General features: G+C 42.8%; 1 protein-coding gene across 2 annotated transcripts in view; it reads left to right on the top strand.

Moving 5' to 3' along the window:
• The window catches only part of LOC140318405 (uncharacterized), a 45,649-nt gene extending 36,757 nt beyond the window's left edge, over positions 1 to 8,892 (top strand). The window contains exons 8-16 of one of the 2 annotated variants that reach the window (XM_072396217.1): positions 1,011 to 1,113; positions 1,404 to 1,689; positions 1,809 to 2,313; positions 3,206 to 4,499; positions 4,666 to 4,769; positions 5,279 to 5,441; positions 5,590 to 5,708; positions 5,922 to 6,015; positions 7,220 to 8,892. In XM_072396217.1, coding sequence (XP_072252318.1) covers positions 1,011 to 1,113; positions 1,404 to 1,689; positions 1,809 to 2,313; positions 3,206 to 4,499; positions 4,666 to 4,769; positions 5,279 to 5,441; positions 5,590 to 5,708; positions 5,922 to 6,015; positions 7,220 to 7,704 — 3,153 coding nt within the window. In that variant the 3' untranslated portion in view covers positions 7,705 to 8,892. Of the gene's footprint in view, positions 1 to 1,010; positions 1,114 to 1,403; positions 1,690 to 1,808; positions 2,314 to 3,205; positions 4,500 to 4,665; positions 4,770 to 5,278; positions 5,442 to 5,538; positions 5,709 to 5,921; positions 6,016 to 7,219 lie in introns of both variants that reach the window. The other variant, XM_072396216.1, reaches the window with a different exon arrangement.
• The last annotated feature ends 4,722 nt before the right edge of the window (positions 8,893 to 13,614 follow it).

Below are 13,614 nucleotides of genomic sequence, written 5' to 3'. Positions count from 1 at the left end.
TTGACTCAGCGAAGCCATCACTCAGACTGTAAACATCTGTGGCAGTGGGACAATCAAACAACAAACAGTTTGGCGGCTTTGTCTAAACCTTTATTTAGAGCTCAAACTGACAGCGAGCACGTTTACATGTCACTAAATAAGACCAAAACACTGCGTTAGCCTGACCAAAACCGGACTTTTAAAAAGCATGTAAACATGTTAGTTTGACTGAACTTGTATTAAATCGAGCTCCTCAGAGCTGGAGTAACACACCCAGATGATGCGACTGGGGATGAAATCAGTCCTGCATGTAAACGCTCAACCAGACTCTAATGGGCAACGTTCTAACTATTTGCATGTTTTAGTGAAAGCAGTAAAGTGTGAGTTTTTGAAACCTTGTTTTGACTCATTTTTCACGGGGTTGTCTCCAACCCCTGCTCCCTGCCAGAGAGGGGTAGGTGGCAGGCTTTAGTCTGTACTTCGTGTCCTGTCTAGGCTGCTCTACATGTCGGTCACAATTAAGTGACCGACAACCTGAATGTACAATCCTAATTCCAAACGTTAAGCGCCGCCTAAATGGCAATCCAGCTGTCTTGCAGAGTTTCTTATTATTAGCAATGGAAGTCATTATCAGCACTGCAAAACAGAGAAACCCTTGCTGTGTAAAGCAGGATTTACAGCTTAATCTTCTACAGATGTTCTACACTCGGGTTCATAGCAGCTGCTGCTGCAGTAGGTGTTTCTAAAGTGCTGCTCAAGTAGCTCAGTTTTTACACAAATGCTCTCAATTCTCTCATATTCAGCTCAGCTAATCCTGACAAATGCAAAAGTAATGCGCTAACAACTTCTCTTCCAAAAAAAATGTTAGAATTTGGGGTCAGCCAGGAAACCAGTGTCCCGTTACACTCCACTGTGGTAGTTCAGCTGATGTAATGGCTTTAGTCATAGTCTTCTGGCCAGAGTATTCTTTTTAACTTCTTCACAACACCCACCGGAGTGGCAGCTGATGATACTGACTCATGTTTGTGCAGCGTCTCGCAGACAAAGTGGAAGGAGACTCTGCAGTGGAGACACTGAACAATTCCATACCAGAGGCAGATCCGGGATCTGCAGAGGAACAACCGAGGACAGAAGGTTGGGCCAAGTTTTACAATTAAAAAATTCTGCAATTAAATGTTCAGCTCAGACTGCATATTGACCACCTTTAAGTTTGAAATGTTTGACTCTATTTGTGTCCACTGGAGGTCAGTGTAATGCTCATTTCCATTTTTATTTCAAAATGAATATTTGTAAAGTTAAAAAAAACAACTTTTTGTCCACCTTTTTTAAAAGTAATGCTCTGAGATTATTCAAACACTGCTTATAAACCCGCCATCTTTGTTTATTGTAGCCTCTTCCATAAAGCCTCTGTTTCTGTGATTCAGATGTAAGTGGTGATCAGCTGAAACCAAAAGTGGAGAGGGAAGAGGAGGAGGATGATGAGGAGGGTGAGGAGAAAGGGCAACCGCAGGATTCCAGAACATCTCTGTTGAGAGATAAGCAGAAGGGGGAGAAGGGAGAGGATGAGTCGGAAGCAGAACAGGATGTTTCTCACGGCCTGGACACTTCCTGTCCCCCTGAGCCGAGTCTCTCAGAGGAGGAAGTCTCTGATGATCAGCCCCTACCCTCCTCCAAGCTCAGCTCGAGAGCGTCCTCTCTTGACAGTCCCAGGTCTTTAGATCTAATTTCCTCTTGGCTCTTACCTCCTCACATTTAGGCTTTTCTTTATTTTTTTCTTTTAGTTTTCTTCTTCTAATCAGAACTCTGAATGTGATGAATTCTGCTTCTAGGGCAACACCAGAGCCCCCTGCTGGTCCGAGAGAGTATCTGATGGACCCTCTAAGCGTTTTCCACGTAGCAGAGGATAACGCTGCTAGCGACTCTTCATCAGGAGAAGAAGATGTGGTCCAGGAAAGCAGGGATGAGGAGAGCTCCTTCTTAGAGGAGGTGCTGAGCTCCTTAAAGACTCCCCTCGCGTCTTGCTCACTGGAAACTGAGGATGTTGTCCTGGAGTTGGAGGAGATGGAGGAAAAGGAAAAGGAGAGAGTCGAGACAGAAGAAAGTGTGGAGACTGAAGGAAAGGAAGATGAGGCGGAAGAGCCTGTTGGTTATCAAGCTGCTTCTTCGTGCTCCATCCAGTCAGAACAGACCTCGGAGGGGGAGGAGGGAGGGGTTGAAAGACCATCCTTGCAAGAAGAAGTGGTTGCTGTTGGAGAAGAAGTGAAAGATGGAGAAGAAAAAGTAGCAGAGAATGAGGAGGAAGATCTTGTTCTGGAGCCATTCACTCAACATAGTGTATGTAATTTTTATTATTTGCAGTATTTTGATGAACTGCTTTGTACTGTATTTCCTCAGTACAGTTCAAGTGAAATAAGTGTTGTGCTATTTTACTTGAACATCAAATTATTTCACCTCTCACAAATTATATTATTCCCCTAAGTTGACAACTAGTATATCTCCTCTTATGAAACCCAAAAGTAAATGCTGCAGAAAGACTGTACACATGATTTTCAGTTATTCTATTTGAATTGAGATGTTTCTGAAATGACCTCAGGACTCAGGACAGTTTCACACTTTAGGGAGTGCATCACGATGCATATCTGCCTGACAAGCATTGCATACTGTTTTAATGGTCTAACTCTTTTGGAATAAGGGTTGTAATCAGAAAATGTTTGCAAAAAGTTGACTAGCTAAGGAAACCGGCAAATCCGCAAATTCACTCAGTAGCCTATCCTGAGTGTGTACGAGGCAGCGGGTGACGGGGGGGAGGGGGAACTTCCATTTAGCAGGAAGAGACCTCGAAATTAGAAAAATTGATGAAAATGAATAGATGCACATGTTTTGGTCAGATGAGACAACATGCATTTAGATTGTGTTGGCATGAAACCAGCCATGACTTTCACACAGAAGGTATAGATTGGACAGTGAAGCATGGAGGTGGCAGTGTGATTATATGGGGCTGCATGAGTGCAACTGGTGTTTGAGAGATGGTTGTATTGCAGCGATGAGTTTGCACTGACACAGGGATTTGATTAAGTTTGCTTTTACTTAAAATCAGATCAAATCAAATGGTTACAATTTATAAAAATGAACATGGGTCAACAATGAATAAAAGGTTATATGTCAAAGTCTGACTTTTTTTAATTAAAAAGCTAACATTTACACTTTTTACCTGTTTGACTTCCAGGCTGATGAGCAGGAGGCAGAGGAAATCAAACCTGAAGAAGACAACATGCTGGCAAGACCAACTATAAGCCAGGAGAGAGACGAGGGAGAAGAAGAGGAGAGTGAAGGAGAGGAAATGGAGCAGGAGAAGAAACCAGAGATGGAGGAGCAGCGCTGGGAGAAGAGGGAGATAGCTGATGAAAACAACGACGAGGTGAATGAAGAAGAGGCAGGGGATGCAAAACAAGAAGAAGAGAGCGGCAATGCAGGGGTGATTATTCCTGTGTCCCAAGACGAGGAAGTTCAGAGCAACTCTCTGCAGGAGGCAGAAGAAGATCAAGTTGTTGGAGACGCCAGTGTTTGCAACACAGATGATAAAATCCCTACAGAAGTGGGTGACCAGGTACTCTCCAGAGGGGAGGAGGGGCAAGAAGAATTCAACCAGAACTCTGGAGATGAGAGGGAGGATGGAGAAGAGGAGGGCAAAGAGGCCGACCTCATGGAAGAAAACTCAGAGGAAGAGAATGCAGAAGAAGAAATGGAAGCAAACCAACCTGAGGCAGATCACCCTGAAAGGAACCTGGAACAGGAAAGTTACGAAACGCTGGCCCATTTAGACACGAAAGATATGCAGAAGGATCCGAGTGAGGTAGCAGAACAAGTCACAGTCTCCTTCAAGCCTAGTCCTTTGTCTCTTCCTGAGTCGCATGATTACAGTCAGTCACACGAGAGTGCGGTCAGCTCTCCCAGTAAGACCTTCGCCTTGCAGATAAATCTAACCTCTCCCACCTCAGAGAAAGCCTTGTCTTTGTTCCAACCATCTTCGACTGCTGTCGAACCCAGTGAAAGTGTTGCTGAGTCGCTCTCTCCCGGTGTAGAGTCCACTGAGCCTGATGTCGTAGATGAAGAGCATGCTGGCTCTGTGGAAGACGTAGAGGAAAATCCATCCGACCAGGAACAAGAGGATTCCCCTCCTGCAGCTGTGGAGGAAGCGTTAACCCCGCCACCAGATAAGAGCAAAGCCCGCTTCACCATCGCCCCAGCGTGGCAGAGGTCACAAAGTTTGACCCCTTCCTCCTCCCCTCCTGCCGACGTCACTTCGTCTGCCACTTTCGCGAAGCCCGGCGGTGATGGCGTGGAAGCAGCAACTGAAAAGGAGCAAGTTATAAAAGCAGAACCGCAGAATTTGGCGAAGGTTGATGTGGTTTTGAGTCCAGATAGCGTCAGGGCTGCTGAGAGCTCCACTGCCAAAGCACAGAGCGATGCAGCCCCAGTTCCTGTTAAAGCTCAGAGCTCAGCTCCTGCAGCCACAACAGGTGAGGACACCGAATAAGGTACCATGAAGGGTTGTTTATTAGGATATTTTAGTATTTATTTTCTTGGTCGGTGTAAGTGTCCCAATCTTAGTCACAGGAGGTAGGGTCATCTTTGGAAATATGATATATATGTGTAATAGAAGTTTTTCTCCCCTGCCTCCTGCAGAGAGCTCTGTGGTAGCCGAGGGAAACCCCGACAATCCTTTTGGAGTTCGGCTGAGGAAGACGTCTGCTCTGCTCCGCTTCAGCTCGGAGGAGGAAAACCCAGAGGTGATGTAACCAGAATGTTGGTTACTTCGGTTACTTTTTGAAGCAAACTTTGCTGTTTCCAGCTGCAGTTTCTTTAGCCAATAAAAATCATTCTCGGCCGAGCTTGTGGCTCCACAATCGTCAGCCAAACAAAACCAAGCTGGCTTGTTTTCCATCCGGCTCTGGGTTCCTGCAGCTTTCTCTGCCTTTCTTCTTCAGGCTTCTTGTGCTAACTTGTCCTCATAGCTTGCTAGCTTCTGTTTTCAGCAGTTCCTCACAGTGCAAACAAATTGTACAGTCCCCTTAGAACATGAAGGCTGTCTGACCTCACCTTCCTGAGGATGTAGTAGTGGTGTTGTGGCAGAAATCCTCAGCTTTAGCAATGATGGCTAATTTTGCTCGTGGTATGTCTTGTAGCAGATACAAAAAAACAGCAATAGATGTGTTTATAAGGTTAAAAGCTTGACCTTTTATGAAGATGGACTTTATAACATAGTTTTTTTTGGTTATCTGCCTTACTTGTCATACAGCCTCCAGCTGAGTCACCATCTCAGCTAACCACCTGTAAAGTTGACCCACCACAGCCAGTCAGCAGTAAACCAACCATATGTCAGCCAATAAGCAACAAGCCTGCCCTCCCAAAAAAACCTGAGGTGCATGTAGACGCTGGAGGGAAGCTGAGGCATGTCTCAGGTGTGTATTCAGATTCATACACACATGCACAACGTACTGATCCTCTGTGTTCCAAAGGCGTTTTACCACGGCTATGTTACATGAACGATCTGCTCAGATGCTGAGGAACAGACTCTGATTCAGTGTCTCTGCCTGATTCTGGATTCAGACCCAGTTGCAGGTCGAGGTGTTCCTGGTGGAGCAGATCCTCCCAGCTGGATATCTGTGGCCAAACAGAAGCAGAAGATCTATAAGGAAAACTCACTGGATGAGATCACGGTCATAAAGGTAATCTGTGTCTTCAGAACACTGTCATTGTGATCATGATAATAAACAGGAAGCAGGGTCACAGGTGAAAAGTTCAGCATGCTGTAGTACTGCTGTGACTGTCATTATTGATTCTATTCAGAATGTGTGTAGACTGCAAGTTAAAGCCTCAGTTTGTGGACACTTCAGCGCACATTTCCAGCCACACACTGTGATGCTGCTCTTTTTCATCAGGAGGATCAAGAGAGAAAGTCTTCCCTGCCAACATATGTCAGCTCAGCTGCAAGCAGGGAACAGAGCAACAAAACGGCTCAATCCACCAGCAAAGGTCAGCTAGCGCACGCACGCACATACACACACACACACACACACACACACCCACCCACAGCTATTTAAAATTGGCAAAAACAAGTTTTTGCGTTGCCAAAACTCACATCAATTGCTTATTTGCAGCATCTCTGGAGTCTTTATTGTGACATTTTGATTTAAAAGAAATAAACAAAACAGTATAAACCCTCTTTTGAAAAAGAAAGTACACCCTCTTTCAATTCCAAACTTGTCATAATAGGACATCGTTTCTTTTTTTAAATCACCTGGTCCCCACCAGGTCTTAAAATGAGATAAATACAACCTCAGATGAACGACAACAAGTGACATTTTAAACCATTTTACACATTGAAGAAAAACATGCAGAACTACACCCTACTGAACTACTGCTTCAACAAGGTCAAATTATGTGGATTCCATCATCCTACAGTGAGAAGGATGTCCCAGCAGGCTCAACCCAAAGTCAGACCATGCTATGCTCAGAGAAACGGCAAAACACCCAAGAGCAACATCTCAGACTCTACAGGCCTCAGTTAACATGTTAAAGTTCATGACAGCACAATTAGAAAAAAACTGAACAGGTATGGCTTGTTTGGAAGGGTTGCAGGAGAAAGACGCTGAATTGTGGGGTGTACATAGTTTTTCACACACCGCTTCTGCATTTTGATTTACTTTTTATTAGATAAATAACACAGCGTAATGTGACGTGTTGTATTTCATCTGTTATATTTACCTCGTTTTAAGACATGATTATTTTATCATGTTGTAATCCATCAAAAACCTCAGAACTGAAAGACATTGTGCCTTCTTTTTACCATGACTTTAGCTCAAATACACAAAACACGTTGCCACTGTCATGTGCTCACCACCTGTGTTTGTTACTTGCAAATGAATTTTTCACTTATTCGATACTGCCCTCATCTGGTTATCTTGTGCTACTGCAGTTCTATCATATCATGTAATTCCCATTTGAGCAACTACAGAGTAAGCTATTGTAGCTGAGCTTTGCAGTGGTTACACATGAGCAGAAATCTGCTCATTAAGATTTTAAAGATTATCTCAAAATTGCTTTAAAACGTCTTTTTCTTTTCATTGCATCCGTAATCCAGTGTCAGTGAGTGAATTATTACATTATCCAAAGTCATGCTCATCAGCATCAGTCAAATGTTTCAGGATGATATCTGTTTGTTTTCTTTTCCCTCCAGCTGGGCAGTCAGAGATCAGTAAGCCATCAGTGTCTGTAGAAAAGGAAACCAGGAGGGCTCTTTCTCCTCCAACTCCAGTGCCACCTCACCCTTCAAAATCCCAGCCACTCCCCTGCCCTGTTGCCCCAAAACCTCAGATGCCCCCTATCACAGCGAAACCTCCACCACAACCCAACTCACCTCAGAAGTCCTTGTCGCCGCCCACTCCGGTTCCCGTTCCCTCAAAACCTGCTCCCAGCACAACCCCTTCATATCTTTCCAAAACTGCCACTTCACCCAAAACACCCCCAGTCACCTCGCCTCCTTTCTCATCAAGAATCTCTCCAGAGAAACCCGGCTCCAGATCTCCAGGGCTCCCTGGACAAGGCGTTTCCTCCCAGCGAGGCCTGCCTCCTCCAGCTCTGCCCCAAGACGAGCCGCCCTGGATGGCGCTAGCCAAGAAGAAGGCCAAAGCCTGGAGCGAGATGCCACAGATAGTCCAGTGATGGCCCAGGTTTAATGAAGGCCTGGTACACGGGCCCAAGTTGGCTTAAAACAGGCTCAAGTGGGTCAGATGGGTAGAGGCTGGATGGACCACCGAGCATTTGCACACAAATTTCTTCTAATCCTGTCTTCAGGCTTTGGATTGACTCTAAATGTCCAATCCCACACCTTAAGACGGGCTCTGTTTAACTCCTCATGTTGTCACGTTGTACAGCCACGCTCTCTGATTGACAGGGTAGGACCGCAGGTGTTAATGTGTCTTACTTGAAAATGATTCATATTTTTTCAACAGTCTTAGTATGTTATACGGTGCCTGAATTGAAGAAACGACACGTAGCCTAACAGCAGTGAATATAACCTTTTTATGTAACACATTTGAGTCCGAATGACATCACTAAAATCTTCAGGAAAGGGAAGAGGGACAGAAAATACTTGATTCACAAAAGTAGAAATCAAGATAAAGACAGAATCAATATTGTAGTAAGCGATCCATTTGTTTTGTCTTAAGAATGAATGGACATGATGCTTTATCTCTGCCAGTCAGTATTTTTCCTCTTTCTACGTGTACGTGTGTGTGTGTGTGTGTGTGTGTGAAAGAGAGAGAGTGTTTCTATTTTAAGGCAGTGATACGTGCTGTTGAGGAATATACCGATCTTTCTGATCTAATCTGTGGTCCACTTTTCTTCACTCCAGTTTGTGCATCGGGTGCTTCAGACGAGCAGATTTCTTAACACGATTCACAATCTAATTGCGTTTGTTGTGGTTAGCGGGTGCGGAGTGTGTTTCAGGCTGTAAATGTAAATTATATTTTTAATTTTCTGTTCTGATATTTGTAAGATCTCTTTTTGTTATTCTGAGTACTTAACCACAGGTCATCGGCTCCTGTCCCACGAAACGGTGTAATGTCCTGAAAGACTCTTTTGTGTTTCTCACATGCATCACAGTGTTGTTGATCATGACACGCGTTTTCAGAAAGCGAAACGTAAATCAGCATAAAAGCCCTCTGCGTTGCTTGGAGTTCGGTTTGCTGCCGGATGCAAAGTTAAGGGGAGTCACAGGCTGATGTTTGCTCTGTATCATTTAAGTCTGTCTAACTTTATATATGTATGTATGTGGTACACCTTTGGTTTTATTTTGTATTGCTTTCGAGGTTTTTTCTTGTACATAAAATGTACAGTAAAAAAAGATATGAAATCACGTTTTTCTGTCTTTTTGTTTTGTTTTCCATTCATGGGAGTTTTAATAATGAGGTTAAATTGCAAAACAGCAGTTCAGGAATTTGCATGAAAAGCCTTAAATTCATTCACAATGAATTAGTCCCAACACTCAAAGCCCATTCAGTTTCCAATACACAGGACAAGATGTTAATCTCCTTTGTGCAAGCACATGCAGGAGTTTGTAGATGAATACTAGACTTTGAATGCTGGAGTTATGGTTAGTGTGAAATTTGGGATACATCATCAGTAGTGTTCCTTTTGGTTCTTTGGGTGTTTGAGGGCATTCACACTATACACCCTCACCAAAGGCAACCAGCTTCAGGATGATTAGCCCTTGCATCCCATGCCCAATTAATCAGGAGTCAACCCTAATTGACCTCATACCTTCTGGTCTGCTACTTTGGGGCCCAGCAAGGATTGTTCCTCTTCATTCATGCCTCTGATGCAGCTTTGATGGCCAAGCACTGGCTCTGGCCCCTGATTCCCAGGTCTCTCTGCAGTTTGGTGGTAAATGTTGCCACTGCAACCAATCAAAACTCAGCCGTGCTTTATCTGTCTTCTCTGGCCAGCTCGTGCTAACTGCTCACCTATTCTGTGTCAAGATTTTCATTTCCCATTCAAAGAACCCCACCCTGAAAGTAGTCATGATTTCTACCCCTAATATCTACATAGTATATACACGTTGTCTGTCTTCACCTTTCCGTGACTGTAGGTGGCGCTCTGAGGATTTAAAGCATTGGAGCTCAGGCGGCTAATTTTGCTTATGGACATATCAACGAGGTTAAAAACAATTTTCAGTTCATGGGGTACACTTTCCTACATTAGGCAAATTTTGCCTTCTAATAAAGCCATCATCAGCTGCTAAACTGTGACTTAAAACATTAACTTTGGTTAACTGCAGCTGTAATCTCAACAGATCACTGGTGCATAATGAAGATTTCAGTGGAAGGAGTTGGCTGGTACCGTGGACAAATTTTGCATGCGATACCCCACCCAGGACATTCCCTTCCCCCTCTTAGAAAAACCACTAATGGTTTAGCCCTGCACAAACCCACACAGACACACCACGTTTAAGTCCTAACAACAAGTCATAGTGGTAGATATGAAGTGATTCTGTGTGAGTTGTGGGAAGATTGCTCTCGTAACAATCTCTGAGATGCATGCATTGTCTCTGCAGGTGCAGTGTTTCTTCATGGCTCACAGTAGTGCCTTGTTTATATGCTTCACATTGCTTTACATAGTCCTGTGCAAGTTGATAAAAATGGGGCCCAGACACAAAGCAGCAGACTTAATTTTGTTTCAGTTCCAGTGTAGTTGTGGTTACCCTTGAGGACCGATTAAGATCAAGTCTTGTTTTTACTGTAACAAATTTTACTGTCTCCAATACTTTTGTACTCTTCAGGCTTTTAAAACCTTCCTGTCAGCATCAGATTCTGCAAAAAAAAAAAAAAAAGGTTATGGCTTAACATAATAAGAAAATTAAGGTATAATTTAGTAGAGCGGTAAATTCTACTGTGGTCGGTTTGCACGCGAATGGAAATGGCTCAAATCAAGCTTTTATTCCAGTAAAACATGTCTCAAGAGTTTTTTCTTGTTGAATTGAGGTTACAGGCCACTTATGTAAACTCACCCTGCAAGCAATAAAGTCTTTAAAACTTTCAAATGATAAGAGGAGAGTTTCTTGAAAACTCTATGTACAGTCTAGGGATAGACACATGTCTGTTTTTTGTTAGCATGCATGAGAATTTCTCCTCGTGTATGGACAGAATTCCACCCAAACAGCAGTGTATGCATGCTTACGTACACGGGCACTCCTAACATGAGTCACTGTTGGCATGTGCATGATTAATGGTTTATGTACAGGAAGCTTTAATGGGTGAGACGACTGCTTAAACTTCCCAGATGTCCTTTCAGGGTGAGTTAGGTAACGCTGCTGCTGCTGCCCTACTTCTGATACATGCACTATCACATTAACATGTGGCTCCAAAGTGGATCAGCCAAGATGTTTGGTGTGTGTGTCAGCTCGTGCCAAGTATCCATGGCAATGACTGCTATGTGCTGACCTTCTCTTTTTCAGGTTATATAACCAATCGACTTGGCAGAAATCAGAGGTGAGGAGGGGCTGTATTAATATCCACTAGGACAAAAAAGACTATCTTTAAGAAATGCTAAGATTTATTAGAGACTCCTAAACAAAACGGTCAATCCTCCTGCTCTGAACAAATCTTGTGGATGTTTAAAGATAAACCGCTCCCATGTCTGATGAAATCTGTATCAGAATTGAGGTTATATTCAGCAACAGTTCATGGTCATTACCACTTACACATAAAGGAGGGATGAATGAAATGTAAAATCCTTCAAGATGTTACAAAGAAAAATTTGCATTCATGTGACATTTCCACACAGTCTTGACTGCTAACATGCTCTCTCTCGGTATTCACCATCTCATGAGGAAATATTCACCAGCTAGTTGCTAACTTTGCTGTTTGGTGCTGAGCAGCTTGCAGTTGTTTTTGCCAAAAGCAGTAAAGCATCCACAACACCCGGAACCTGAGCTAGGTCAGATTCTCAAACTGTCATTGTTTCCAGTGATGTCACGGCCCATGGTGACAGTGAATTTCAATTAACACGGCAACGGCAATCCTGGCTCGTATACAGCCATTTCCCATTGGGAAACTCTGCCTGAGATATTTATTGCCTGTGCTATCGATCAGTTTTTCTCTTCACTATTGTTTTTAATTTATTAAACACACAAAAATGACGCCGCTTCTTTCCACCTTATTCTAGGTGGCTGCTTAGACTTTTCCTAGATGTGAAAAGATCAGTGACAGGTTATGGTCATGCACTTGTTTTACTTGTGATAATGTTGTCCCTTTTATTTACTGACAGCTGCTCGGCTGGTATTGGAACTGAATTCTGTGGTATCAGATGTTGGGTTGACACGTAAAAGTCCAACACCAGTCAAGTTTCCCTTTCATATTCAAAAGTAAAAACAAACAGTTTAGTTTCTTTAGTTCTTTAGTTCTTAAATGATAATGCCTCTTCAGCTCCAAAGCATAGTGATAGTTAAGCAAGTTATTCTCCTGTCACTTCGTGTGGCATGAACATGTTCTGTCCCATTGACAAGCATTGATTCTATTTAAGACAAAAAATAAATAATTGTCGTTTAATTCACTGTTTTCATTCAGTTCTGACACAGTAAGGGCAATCATGAAAAATAAAATCTTACAGTCCCAATCCTAAAAGCATTTCATTCACAATATAACAAAGAAAAGTATATTAAATATTGAAAGTGAGACATTTCACTAGCTCCTGAAAAATACTTTAGTATTAGTGAAATTAGTGCCAACAACATAAAGCCGGGACAGGGCCATGTTTGCCACCGTGTAGCATCCTCTCTCCTTTTAACAATGATGAGTGCAGCATGAGGTTGAGCATTGTCTTGCTTAAAATATGCAAGGCCTTCCCTGAAAAAGACATCATCTGGATTAGAACATACATTTGTGTTCAAAATAATAGCATTCTAACATCACGAACCAGATCAATCACTGTTTTTGGCAGAAATGATATTTCTACATGGCTAACAATTTGCTGGTAGGTGTAGTAGAGTAATAGAAAACCACCAGGCCCAACAGTCATGACATGCATGCAGCTAATTATGTGTAGTTGAATCATTAACTGAAAGGGTGCATGTTTAAAATGATAGCAGTGTGGAGTTCAGTTGGTGAGGTTATTAATTTTGTGACAAAACAGGTGTCAAACAGGTGGCTGCCATTCGAATAGATCAAAAATAGCCAAAATGCCAAAGACTCAGCCAATGATCAGCTCCAGGATGATCAAAGAAGGTTCAAAGTTACCTGTGAGTACTGTAACAATAAGAAAACACCTATGTGAAGCCAGGCTATTGGCAAGAAGTCCCCACAAAGTCTCATTGCTGAAAAAAAAAAAACGGCATGTGCTGAAGAGGTTACAATTTGCCAAAGAACATATTGACTGGCCAAGAGAAATGGCGCAACATTTTGTGGACTGATGAAAGCAAGATTGTTCTTTTTGGGTCTAGAAGCCATAAAAAGTATGTCAGACGACTTCCCAAACACTGAATACAAGCCACAGTACACTGCAAAGACAGTGAAGCATAGTGGTAAACAATCTTGATATAGGAATATTTCTCATATTACAGGGCCTGTTTATCTCATACCAGGGATCATGGATCAGTTTAAAATACAACAAAATACCAACAAAAGAGGTCATGTTGCCTTGTGCCGAAGAGGAAATGTCGTTGAAATGGATGTTTCAACAAGACAATGACCCCAAACACACCAGTAAGCGAGCAGCATGTTGGTTCCACACCAACAAGATCAATGTTATGGAGTTACCAACTCAATCCCTGCCTCTTAATGATAAGAAATCATGTTAAAGCGCTTTGAGTGGTCAGCTAGACTAGAAAAAGCGCAATACAAGTACAGACCATTTACCATTTAGTCTAATCGTCCTGGGGGTGGAATACCTCTTCACAGGTACTAGAAGTTGGTCATCTTCATGGTAAATTGACTCTTTTCTAGTCTAGCTGACCACTCTTGGAGCTTTTACACCCCATGCTGCATTTACCTATTCACTCACACTGCCTGTCTTGCAAAGGCTACACAGTGCTTTCTTTTACATATTCACACACATTCTGACACTGAGGGACCCATT

Source organism: Leuresthes tenuis, unplaced genomic scaffold, assembly GCF_036924035.1.
Source record: "Leuresthes tenuis unplaced genomic scaffold, fLeuTen1.0.hap1 SCAF_11, whole genome shotgun sequence".
NCBI classification, from domain to species: Eukaryota; Metazoa; Chordata; class Actinopteri; order Atheriniformes; family Atherinopsidae; genus Leuresthes; species Leuresthes tenuis.
Note: the sequence above shows the minus strand (reverse complement) of the source record. Positions and strands in the feature narration are given on the sequence as shown.